Source organism: Heliconius melpomene, chromosome 6 (assembly GCF_056956725.1).
Source record: "Heliconius melpomene rosina isolate 202511_hmr_F chromosome 6, ASM5695672v1, whole genome shotgun sequence".
NCBI classification, from domain to species: domain Eukaryota; kingdom Metazoa; phylum Arthropoda; class Insecta; order Lepidoptera; family Nymphalidae; genus Heliconius; species Heliconius melpomene.
In genome coordinates, this window is record NC_140394.1 from 4443552 (window position 1) to 4456999 (window position 13448).

Genomic DNA, 13448 nt, shown 5'->3' on the forward strand with positions numbered 1-13448 from the left:
GTGTTAAGATACCCTTTGAGCGCTCCCCATTTTCCACCAAATTCTGGAAGCATTGTGTGTTGAGTGGCGTAATTTAACGCCGTCCTAGGTGCTAGGTCTCAGAGCTAAGTTTAATGACTAAATATTTTCTTGATAACGAAGCTCCTAATTTCGTTCTCCATTTACAAAAAACCGTCACCGACCACCGTAAATATTTGATAAACCTAAAGCAAATCGTCATAATCCGTCTCAGAAAATTCCAGCAGCAATCCATAAAGTATTCCCCTAATCCTCTAATCACAGCTGGACAAAGCCCCAGAACCCCAGAATAGTCGAAAAAAGCAACTTCTGACAGGACTAATCCTAAGTGCAACTTGCCCGATAAGGATTATACTCGCGCCCTAATGGCCTCCATCCCTTCTGCCAACAAACGGCTATAACTCAGGCGCCGTCTTGGCTCAACCGACTTAACTTTGGCAGCCGTCATTTCTCAACGGCGCGCGGTGACGTGCCCTTACGTCTCGAGATTAATAAATATGGGAGAACGTGGAAAAATGTAGCACTTAATTCGGTCGGGATGAGTTGCGTGTTCGGGAGTTCATGAAGTTGGTAGTTTGATGAGACGCGTGTGAAATTTTTTTAAGAGGTAAGAAATAATGATATCTTATCCGTTTTCATTCATAGATATCATTTATGAAAGAAAACGGCATCTCAAGATCGATCTCAGACTTGAGAACGGTTTAAAAATGAAGTTTAAATTACACACGAAGAAAAAAGTTATCGTAAAGTAAAGGTCGTGCAGCGTTGGGTTCCACGAATCATGATGCAATCACGTCCCACTCAATAGAGACAGCATAACGTATTCTGTCTACTCTATCGCGGAAGTTGCATAAATATAAAAAACTAAATTTTAAAGCGTTGGATTTGAAAGAAAATATTCAGTATATATGTATATTGCATATTCTTACAAGTACTGACTATACAAACACACCTCCACACTCCACGCACACTCCTAACAAGCAGACAGACAGACTCAAAGTTGTAATAATCACCACTTAGACAAACTATTCCCCAACTCCTCGCTCAGCCTAAAAAAGCTGGTCATGTCAGCAACGCATACAAATGGTTCCACGTCGCGTCATACTAATTGCTGCGAGTGCATGTCAAAGAAGGACCGGCGTCGCGCCGGATCGACATAATGGCGGATGGGGGAAGAGAATGTATGGAAAAAAGGAAGGCAGACGCCGAGCGAACATACTTTCGCTAAGATTCGGTTACGTTACCGTTGAGGACCTTTTGTTTCCATGAAGATATCGAGGTACTTCCCGTCCCGTTATTGTTTCATTTTTGTGGGGAACTTCGTTCTTTTTGTGTGTTAATGGAAGACGATGATATATCGGTGATGTGTTTTTTTGTCTAAGGTGTCTAAGGATGTTATAATATTGTGTTGATAATGGTCTGGATACTCGTTTGTTTTTCTATCAAAGAATCATAAAAAACCTAATTGATTACAAATTCATATAACACTTTAAAAAAGCTAATACTATTTATAGACTAATCGTACTATGAGAAAATTACAATCGTTAGTTTAAAAAAAAACAAATTATCAAACTATTCATTAAATGTCATCTAAGCTTTTCATCTTCTTATTTCTTCTTGATTTATTTCACTATAAATGTAAAAAATACTTCTTAACAGCTATTTCAAATAAATATATATAAATTTCACACACTTAATATAATTCTATTGAACTATTTTCCAGAACAATGGCGGGCAAAGCTAGCCATATACAAATACAACTATCACTCATTTGAACACGCCGAAGGCTTTCGTCCTTTGAGGCCTTTGCAGTCTAAGACCAAAACTTCGGGACATGCTATATTATTCATGGGTGGACCATGCACAAGTTTAGCATTAGTAGCTCTATTTTCTTCACACTCGTTCTAACTATATAATAATTGTACATAATATGTATTTTTACCTGACTCAAAGTTCTTTCAGATAAGACCTTAAAATGATTCAAAATGGTTTTCGTAAGATGAATTTAGTGAAATTCTATAGATTTGGGTAACAGTATTGAATGTTACACTCATATGGGTATGTATATTTCTAGGAAGCATGCATGTTTTTGCTTTTTAACCAAACGTGAAAACTAAACAAATATATAAACTTTTCTTACCCTCTGTGGTGGCAGTTGTCTTGGACTGTGAGAATGTTTGGGCGAACAGGAACCGTGTTTTTCTTTCCTATGAGATTTTAGGCCTCGTAATAGTCTTGAAAAAGTTGTTACTTTCTTCTTAGCCGTACCAAGGCAATTGTCTAATGAATCAGATTAGTTTACATTTAATGTTTTAATAAAATTTGTGAGAAAAGAAATTAAAGAAAAATTTAAATAATGTTTAAATATGAAAAATATTTGGAAAGGTAATTTTACTATGAACCCTAAATCTCTAAATGTCACTAGATTTACATTAACTTGATTAAGAAATCTCTAGACAATTGAGGCTGTAGGCTGTTTTTCATTACTCACCGCTAGGAGGGAACTCGTAAAAATACGCAGAACGGGGGCTGAGACAGCTGTAACAAAAACATATATATTTTTAATTTCACGCTTAAATATTACTATACGTTGAATTTTCATACGAGTGATTTTGAAAAATATAAAAGAAGAAGTACATAGTATTTCTTTTAATATTCATCTAAATAATCTTATGATTATTGATGATGATCCTTTCATCACGTTTACTCACATTATGGCTTTGCAAACAATTACAATGATTTTGGTCCATTTTAAATACATTTCATTAATATGATGCAGTTAATACTGCTGACAGCAAATGTCTAACTGGCCACTTCCTCTAATATTCTAGATGTAAAAATGGCCTTAATTAGAATGGCATCCTTAACAAATTACTTTAAGTCAGATACATTTCAATATTCATCTCATCTTCACATAAGAAAACAGAGACAGCGTAGTGTCAAGACACTCCGTTCCCCGCTCACCACACTGTGTCTTACCAGCTCAGGGGAAACAAAATAACTTTAATATAAACATTCACTGAGTAGAAACGATTCACCTAACAGCGCTTGCAGTCGTGCTATATGGTCTATAGTACTTATAATAACTATAGTTTCAACATTTATGATAAATCTCTCTCAAGGTAGATGAAAAGCAGTAAAAACTAAGGGTTACGCCCTTCGTCACTTTTTCATATTCATCACCGCTCTCTATCATCAATCTATCTACAAAGGAAGTCACCTACCTAGCGAGTTTGCATTTTTTTTGTAAAATATTAGACTAGCACCCCGCCCGCGTCTTTGACTTCTTACAATTATTTAATCGCAAATCTGGATTCTCTACTTTCGTTATCTAATAATATTATCAGTTTTGTAATTTTTTTTTATTAATATTACTTTTTTATTTACAATTCTATTTAAATAAAACAAATACAAAATGTTAATGTTTCTGCCTATGTCTTCCATGCACAGACTCGATCAGTTACAATTTTATTATATATACAGTTAATAAATTCTTAACAAGCTAGGTATATGTTTGTAATTATTTTTATTAAAGAAAATTTTAACGGAAATGACTAATTTTATATAATCTGTTTTACGCAATTCAAAGTGGATTTAATTTTGGGTTAATACCACTTTTTGCATAATTTTTTTACATTATATACAAGCTTAGGTTTTTTCTAAGATAAAAATTTGGTGTAAGTTAATAAATTACAAGATATGACTAATATAATTCTTTTTCCTTTTAAAATTGAAAAAAAATTCCCTAGGTAAAATTGAAATATTCGTAAATATATGTATCTACAATATACGTAAGTGCCTCATTTAGATTTTTTTTTGTGGGAAATTAGTTAATATTTTTTTTCAATTTCACGCTGTATCCCGCAAACCTGCAGGCAGGGTAGGCAGAGGAAACTGGGAACCTAGAGCTCCACTTCTGTTCCCCATTTTCCACTGAATTCTGGAGCCATTGCCTCTTGGGTGACGGAACTCAACGCCGCGCTTAACCTCGTTATTAGAGCGAGGAAGTAAAAATATTAGATATTTCTTTTCCTCTAATGAGAATCAAACTCACAACTTATCGTGTTTACAATCACGCTCTTGCCCCTGCACCACGACTGGCCTCATAATCCAATTAATACCTATAATGAATACGGGTGATATGCACTTTACATAACATTATCATTGGCTACCAACAAGCTAACGGCCTCTATACACAAAGGAACAACCTGAACATGTGCTGTACATATTAATTTAAGTAAAGGACACACAAAGTTGATTTAGAGCTCAAAGCATATGGAAATGATTCAGAGCAGAATGAGCATGAGCAGGTATAAGGCATTATAACCATTTATCGTACAACCACTACCACCACGGGACCCACAAAGGACAACAAATCAACACGGACCCTGTCGTATTGGTACCTATATGAAGTGATGCAATAAATATTGATTTTCGGTCCAATTGACTTCGCCGAATATAAATTTACGTGGGCAATCACATTTGCGAATATCAGCGCGTACGGTTCCGAGCGAAACGAATGAATGCGACGTAAAAGGCGAAAATTAAAAAAAATATGCCAAGCGAAAGCGAAGCTCACCACAGCCGCTAATTCCTTTGATTGAGTAAATCTATGATCGGATTTATTAATAAATATGTAATATATTCCATTACATATTGGAATGTCCTACGGTGTATATACACTCCTTATTTTTTTTAGCTTACCGCTGTATCCTGTAAACAGAAGAGTAGGCAGAGGAAACCTAGTGTTAAGACACTCCGTTCCAGATTTTCGGCCAAATTCTAGAGGTATTGTGTGTTGAGTGGCGGAACTCGACACCAGAGCGAAGAAATGAAGTTATTAAATATTTAATTTGATCAAATGGGGATCGAACTCACTACCTATAGCGTACAGTAGAGCCACGACTGGCCTCACACAGGTAAATATATTACTAACGAAATAAATATTAATCTGATTGAAGCTTACATTAATCTTAATTGCATCGCGTCGTTCACGGTTTTAATGCAAAATGAGGTAAAGATTGATGGTCTGTGTCAACGTTCAATTTTATTTTATGCACAAAATTGCTTTGCGTTAGTAATTACAGCCGTTTGATGTAATACACATATGGGGCGAAAAAAGTATAACAAGCTATAGTTAAATTACTTTTAAATTAAATATCCTGTGTGTTGAAGTTTAACACCGTCGCTTCTGGTGATTGCAGGTTCAAATTCTACACTAATATTTTAAATCTCGCTGGTTGGAGTTGAGAATTTGTGGCAACAGAACCGCGAAATTGTTTTTTCCTTCTAAGGAGAAGGCATAAACATTAAGCATTTTAATTAATAACAAGATAAGTCAGTATATACAGAAAAAATAAAAAATCTTAGATATAGCATTTCATAAATAAATATTTCTATGGGAAAATAAATACAATTTACAGTATTAGTTGAAACACGCTTGCATATAACATTCTTATCCCACCCATATAAGAAACGTGTTAACCTTCTCCAACATTGTCGGTCGGGTAATTGCTTTTAAAACAAGCAAGTAAGTATAACCGGTTCCAATTTGAGCCACCGACGAGCCATAGCCTATAGAAATAGATAGATACTTAAATTGGACTTTATAACTATCATCTTCGTATAATATTTGCAGACTTTTAAGTAACGTATATATATATATTAAACTTTGTAATTTTTTTTAAGTGCTAAATACGCTTCTCTAGAAATGCATGAACGTAATATGTAGATAGATATACCTATTAAATTAATATACTGTTTGAAATAGCTTATTTTATATTTTTTTCTAATAATGACGATATCTAGAAGTGATCTCTTCAAAAGGACAAAGTTAAAAATGTGATAAAGTTAAACTGCCAAATCAGTGTCGGAGTCGCTCACCGATGGTTCCGTATTACTTTCAGGATTGTAGCTCCATGGAAAGTACAACTTATAAAAGTTGACAAACTTAAGTTTCGGGCGTTTGAAATGAATGAAGAAGTACCATAATAATTTTACTGCAAATTCTCATCTATTTCTTTCTAAGAAGAGAAGAGAAAATCTCTTCTCTTTTTTTAAAATTTAAAACACTCAAAAAACCTTTAAATAAACAAACACCTATACGAAGCCGTTTCACATTATATGCTATGACGAAAGGAAACCCAACGGGTAGCAGATAGCACGAACGTAACGAAGCATTGCGCATTTATGCAGGCACTTAGATAAATCCAGGACTGTTGGAGCTTTTTCATGTTGATAGAAACAAGCTTAATTACTGATGATGCAACAAGCTTTATAGTGTCCAATAAAGATTAATGTGGACAGATTTACATATATTTGTATTCAAATAATGATTGGTTAAATAATTATTTACTAGGTATACTTCTCTGCGAAGTTAAGAGGTCACTCGTGGCGCAGGCGGCAGAAGCATGTAACTGTACATTCGACAGGTTGTGGGTTCGATTCCCAGTAGAGAAAATATTTAAATTTCCATTTCGTCGCTCTGGTTTTGGGGCAAATGCCTTCCAGAAATATAAACAAAAAAAAAATATATTTATATCCTAATATTTTTTTATAAAATCAATTATTTTAGTATCCACACTCATAAAATACGCAAATATAATAATTATAAATGTCCTTCATCTTGTTCTAGTTTCCTATTCAAAGTTTGAAAATGTCCACAGCAGCATAAGTAATCGAATTTGCAGATATGCCACTTCCTCACACCCGTTTTATAATTGGTCCGACTGCTATATTCGGTTTCTAATATCGGACGTCAGCAGTTTAGCTTTGTAAGCGCTTTAAAACTTAGACACAATTGACAGGACAGAAAGTTATAGAAACTTACTAGTATAGAAAAATAAAATATTATTTTTTGATGATTCTGCTTTTCTATTTGCAAGGATATTAAGAGATACAATAAAAACAATACATACCTAATACATATATTAATTCATTGGCAACAAAAAATCAATTGAAATGTGAAAAATAAATGGAAAAATTAAATAGGTCCGTAAATAAATAGCAAAGACTGGATATCGTTAATCAAAATACTATTAAGTTTCTACCTATTACTTCTTAAATAAAACTTTAGAAGATATATCTCATAGTACATACATACAGGAAACAAAAAATTGAGAAGTATTCTTACAATGTAAGGCAAATCCCAAAGCCCCACTAGTTGTTTTTCGCCGTTGAAGCGCTATCTCTCTTAGCTTGTTAGTTGGATCCAGCGTAGTGTTAATTGACAGCTACTATTTCATATATCCCAAGACACGAATATGTGTTTTACTTCGTACATATATTACATTGCTGTTTTCGTTTTTATAGGGAATTGTATGAAGAAGAAATTTAATATTATATTAAATGCATTTAGTTAGATGTTAGTATGGTAGTTAGATAAAAATAAAAATATATATTAATATTTTATTAAAAATAAATAAAAAAACTGTTTATACCTTTCATACAATAGCGTCCAAACCTACCTACACATCAGTTTATACGACACCCACCAATCGTTCAAGAACATTGTTCAGATGAAGTACTTTTGATATTACTGTTTATTTACGACACATACGACGCCCACTTAAATAAAAATACTCAAAGCCAGAAGCTATAAGTTAAAAAGTTTAATCTTAACATTTGTAATTTACTAGCAGCAAGTTAACTAAAGATTTCTTCTTTTCTTATCTAGACTCTCATTATCTTGTTTGTTTGACATTGTGACAAATAATGAAATAAACAAGTTAGGTGAAGTTATATTCTATTTCTAGAACTCATTCTTCTCCTATAAATAGTCTTTAACAAGAAAATTTAACGAAAATTTATTGTTTTATAGTTTCACTTCCCGCACAAAAAAAGATAGACAGGGGGAACTTGTGAACCTAGTGTTAAGACACTCCCTTCCTATACACCTGCTGCCCCTACGCCACGACTGGCCTCTAAAAGTTGGAGAATATAGAAAAAGTGTTATTTATTTAATTTGATCATTAATTTATTTGGCAAACCATTTTATTTGACCTAATCATAGACCACTAGCCTCATAAACTTGTCGCCGCCTTTTAAATAATTCAAATTATTATAAAACGTTGGAAATAACTAATACAAAGAGGAAACTGTTAACATAAATTAGAGATAAAATAAAACGTATTTCGAAGCAAAATATCAATTTACTCGTAATCTATATAAAATGAAAGCACGCCACAGATTTTACGAGGTAATTCATTAGCCGGGCCAACTTGTAGCGGACCTAATTAGCATCAAACAACTCAGAGGAGGATGCGTAGGCGCAGTGACAAGGTAAGCTTTGCCTGATTTTCTGCATATAAATTTATGGACATTGATTTTGTTTTTGAAACAAAATCGTTATACGTTGTACGTATCTTATAACGCGAGTTTCACGCTTTATCCCGCATTTAGGCCGAGAAAACTTTTGATATTATTTTGCGTGTGAGTGCCAGAATTCAATTTCATAATTTGTTTCACCATAGTAGGGGAATCAAAATGATTTAAATATGAATATATCCTCGATTGGAGGTCGAACTCCTCAACCTACAGTCAGATGCTATCTTTTTTTGCCTTTAAATTGCCTCTAACAAAAGTAATAACTAAAGTGTACGAAATATTAGATTGTAATAATCAAAAATTGCAAATTTTACCCATTTTAGCAAGTAAAGTCAAAAATAGGTTTTACACGTCCAAATACATCACTAACATTATATACATAACTAAATGTATTATTTAGTTAATTAGGCTTGACTGATATAATTAAGAGTAATTATAAATGTAAATGACACCTAAATGCTGTGATATATTAAATGAGCATAAATATCAATCACAATCATCATGCAGTATGTCAAACAGACTATAATAAACGATATTTCATATGTATTTATCTCTAATTGAACCCCGATATAGATTTCGCGTGAGCGTATTCGCCTTGCAAAATATTACCAATACTTAAATGAATCATAGAACTTTTATCTATTTCCTACAAATATATGACATAGATAAGCAAGATATTCCTTATTTAACATATATTGAAATATTTATTATCGATTTTACTTATTAATTTGATATTAATAAATCCGTTGACGTTATCTTGTATCTAATCGACACATATAGAGTTTCAGTTAAATAATTACTGCAATATCTTCTTCTTCGAACAAATATCTTGGAGTGTTAATTTAAATTTATTTTACCGTTACGAAGAGATAATTAAAAGACCGAACGGGTTTCCTCTTGTAACATACGACCGAGAATACAATGTGCTAACATTTTTAAATCGAAGTGCACGATTTCTTTGAAATTCCTGGTAATAACTAAAATATTTAATATCAATAACAATTTCCGTGAATTTGAATTATTTCTTAATACGTCTATGCATGTTAAGTTAATATTACACCTATTTCTGTATCGAAATTCAATTCAATTCAATTTAATTTTTGTATTAATCTTTATTTCCCTAAAGCTTTAGTTTACATTTGTAATGTAACGAAGATAACAAAGCTGAACTTCCATTGAAACTATTATATAATTTAATCCATTTAATCAAAAATAGCTTTTGAAAAATATTCATATTATTAAACATAAAAATTCAATAGAAGATTTTTCACAATCTGGCGGCACACTATAATTCTCCGTCTTAGCTTCTGCTGTCGCCATTCGAACGTCTGATTTCAATTTAGATTAGGCTTTAAACATGCATCGTAAAAGCTTATCTAATAAGTACACCTGTTCAGTCAAAATATAAAACATAATATATTTCTATTTCTGTTTACGGATATTCTATTATGTAATGTTGCTTGTCACGTACTTTACACGTAGTAAAAAGAAACTAAATTCAAATTTAAAGGGCTAAGTTAAATATATTTTTGCAAAGTGTTTCGGAGAGAAAGTGAACTTTTGATTGCTTAGGATTTAGTGACAACTCACTTTGTCTTCTAGTCTCTGCTAAATTTAGAAATATTATATAAGATCGATAAAATATCTACATTATACTCACAAGTACATATTTTCAAACGAGATTTCCACCATAAATTCAACCCGTCTTCCTCCTACATACATCCTAAGACTTAATAAACGAACTTAGTGCTTATTTTGCAAATTGTACTCGCTAAGTATAAATTAGGTTCAAACTTAATAATACTATAGACGTAGAATAATAGACGAGGTGGGCTTGTATTTTGTGTTGACTTACCTCTGGTAATTGTGTTGTTGGTTGTGCATCAGGGGCTGCGTGGGCTGCGCCAGTAGAAGCTGTTTTTGCTGTTGCTGCCTCTGCAACATTTGTTTTCCGAATACACCGTATCCAAATCCGTAAATCTCATCCTCTTCCTTGTCTGTTAGACAGCTCGAAGGCTGTAAACAAATAGTTTTATACTATAATCAATTTACTTTTTCGTTTTAGATATTGAAATTTACAATTTTTTTAAGTTTTATATTTGCTTTATTATTTATTCGTATTGTTTCGAAAAAATACCATTTATTCTAACAGAATTTTGCAAGTGTTTTGAATATAATTATACATATATATTTATATAATGTCTAATATATGAAGATTTCAAATTGAACGTAAAAGTTAATAACAAGTCAGTTCATCATAAACATTTTTTTTCTTACCGAATATTTTCCAGGCACATAAATTGGTTGAGAATGGGATGTTGTCAAGTTGTTCAAGGCTAATGTTCCAGGGCTGGCTGACGGAGGTGTTTGAGGAGTACCATTGCCCCCTAGCACTCTCATCCTGGGAGACATTTCATCCCATTCATGCCTTCTCAACTCCTCGAGATGGTCCAGAACATCTCCGTAATGTGTGGAGAATAAATCGGCGTAACGTGATGCTAATCCTTCAAGGTAGCCTCGATCTCCATCCTAAACAAAAAAAATGGAAATTAATAAGAATAGTAGACAAGAGGGCTTCCGACCCCGCAAGCATTAATTGTTTTTGATTTATCTATTTATGTCACTGTTACGCTTGTCATAGATTGATAACATTTTATTATGATACTAACGGAATCCAAATACACAAATATAGTTATTAATTTTCTACTTGCTCATTCTTGTCATAACTCTCATACAAATATAAATAAACAATAATAATAGGTAATCATAAATTTTATATAACTCCAAGAAACCAGTGTAAATTACTATAATTTACAACCATTTCTTTCAAACAATTGCGCATGTTTATTAGGGGGTAAAAACTTGTTATCCCATACAGAGAGCTCGTAAAGAATTTGAAGCGCGTACTATTACTGGTTTTAAAAGTAACATTCTGCTAATTACATTGCCTATTAAAGCCTGAACGCGGGTGAAGTATAAAAAACCGTAATTATCTGGCGCCTAGAGACCTATTTGCTTGGAGGTTGCTTCCTTCCACGCAATTTCCGCCAAACCCCAAAAAAGAAAAAAAACAGGAGAGTAATACTGAACAATTAAATACTGGGGGTCTAAATTATAGAAGGAAATTTAAATTAGCCATGCTAAAAAGATTCCTTAAATGAGGGTAATTAATTAAAAGTTTCATTATGGCGCTGGCGGCGTAGTAAGATGTTGGCTTAAGTAAAATATTTACACATGCGTAATATTTTGTTTGTTAAAATGAGGGTACTTTATCAATTATACTCTACGGACTGATTATATATAAGACATTATATTAAGGTATTAGTCATATTTAATAAAGTTATAAATTTTATTTAGTATTAATATAAACAAAAAAATATGTACGCAAAAATAACCTTTTTCCCTGATAAATTTTATGAGCTTCGTCATTAGATAAAAACAGAATTTTATAAATTGTAAAACGTATGATATTGAAAATTAAATTTATCTTAAAGATAAAAATTTTAAGATAGCCTAATAAGAATAAATGATAAGTAAACATATGATTGCAAAAAAATTGTACCGCACTGATGTTTAGACGTACTCAACTGTAAGCAAAGATTAGCATATCCTGCGCAGTTTCAGACGATAAATATTATCTTAACGGAACTACACAAGGTATTTAAACAAGACGATGTTGGTATGCGGGATCGAAGTTAATAGCACGAAGAAAGTTTAATCGACTGGCGTTGTGAACCAGGTAAGAAAATAAACGAAACGCCCACCCCAGTAGCCAAAGCCATTTCATTATGACTTACATACAACTAACATAAACGTTCGATGGGATGTTTCCATCTTTTCTACTTTCTAACAACTATATATGAAATTATAAATAAAAATAAAATTTTCCATTAAATTTTATAGTGAAAAATTTACAGCAATGTTAAAACAGAAAGGTAGTTTACAAAACAACATAAAATATCCTTCACCACACTTTCTTGGCAAAATAACAATTTGCCAGAAAATATATTGGCAACGTCCTCGTTCAGTCATTGTGAAAATATGGATGGAGATTAAGTGCACCACAATAAAGACAGTACTGCCATGCCAAATATCTGAAATGGACAATAAATATAAATAGAACAAAATCAATCAATACGCTTGAAGGGTAGTCAATACAGCTAAATGAAGATAGCTTGGAAGCTTAGACGTCGAACAGGATGCTATCCATCAATACAAAAAGAATCAGCAGCTAGCCACTGGAGAAACGTACTTAGAATTCAACCAGTCGCGCGTCGAGTCAAAGATGGCCGAGGGTTTATTTCCATTTTTAAATGAGAGCGGCTGAGAGCTTTGTCGGCACCGAGTTTGTGCTTCGCGTTTTAAGTGGATTAAATCGCTCTACGCTCGTAAAACCGACAAGTGGTTCAGCTAAGAATTCAAGTAACCGTTCGACTTTTGCATGAGAAAGTGCTCGCGGGGCCTCGCTTCGCACTTACTCTGAGCAATTTGATGCGACCACAGTTTGTTTATTTTTTTTTTACTGTGCAAATCGTGGCCGATTCACAGCGCTTCTAAGCGGGCTGCCGGTGCTTTGTGAATACTCAATGAAAGAAATTCATTACCGCTATCTCCCGATGAAGCTCTTTCGGGATTAACAGCCTGTCTGTCTGATCTTTAAGGATTATGTTATTTACACGTAATTGTGTAACATTTTATGTGGGTTGTTTTGTATATTTACTGGGTAATTTACTGAAATTAATAGTACTAACAGATGGTAGATTTTTGAAGACTTTACAAAAGTTGAATTGTATATTTTTCATATTGAAGATTTTTAACATTTTATATTTGTTTGAAAAAGTTCAATTTTTTTGCATGTCGTGATGATCGCGTCTGAATCACATTGAAGTATTACTACTAGGGGAGATACGTATCGTAAAAAAATTAAAATAAAATGGAAAATATAAAAGAGGCAGAAAAAGAACCTTATATCTTTCTTTATGGCTTCACGCTGTTTTCAGCAGGCAGAGGGAACCTAGAATCAAGACACTCAGTACCCATCAAAACACTTCCGTTCCGATACTTAATTTTTTAAATAAATACTGACAACTAATAAGTGCTACACA

The 13448-nt window shown here is 33.0% G+C and overlaps 1 protein-coding gene across 7 annotated transcripts in view; it reads right to left on the reverse strand.

The window, feature by feature from the left end:
- LOC146538156 (uncharacterized) overlaps nucleotides 1-13448 on the reverse strand; it is a 91040-nt gene that overhangs the window by 11558 nt on the left and 66034 nt on the right. For 4 of the 7 annotated variants that reach the window (XM_085186436.1, XM_085186435.1, XM_085186433.1 and 1 more), the window contains exons 2-6: nucleotides 10621-10872; nucleotides 10199-10359; nucleotides 2510-2556; nucleotides 2159-2298; nucleotides 1961-1987 (exon numbers count right to left, since the gene is read on the reverse strand). In XM_085186436.1, the coding sequence (XP_085042562.1) occupies nucleotides 1961-1987; nucleotides 2159-2298; nucleotides 2510-2556; nucleotides 10199-10359; nucleotides 10621-10872 (627 nt within the window). The remainder of the gene's footprint in view (nucleotides 1-1960; nucleotides 1988-2158; nucleotides 2299-2509; nucleotides 2557-10198; nucleotides 10360-10620; nucleotides 10873-13448) is intronic. The other 3 variants (XM_085186438.1, XM_085186437.1, XM_085186434.1) reach the window with 1 other exon arrangement.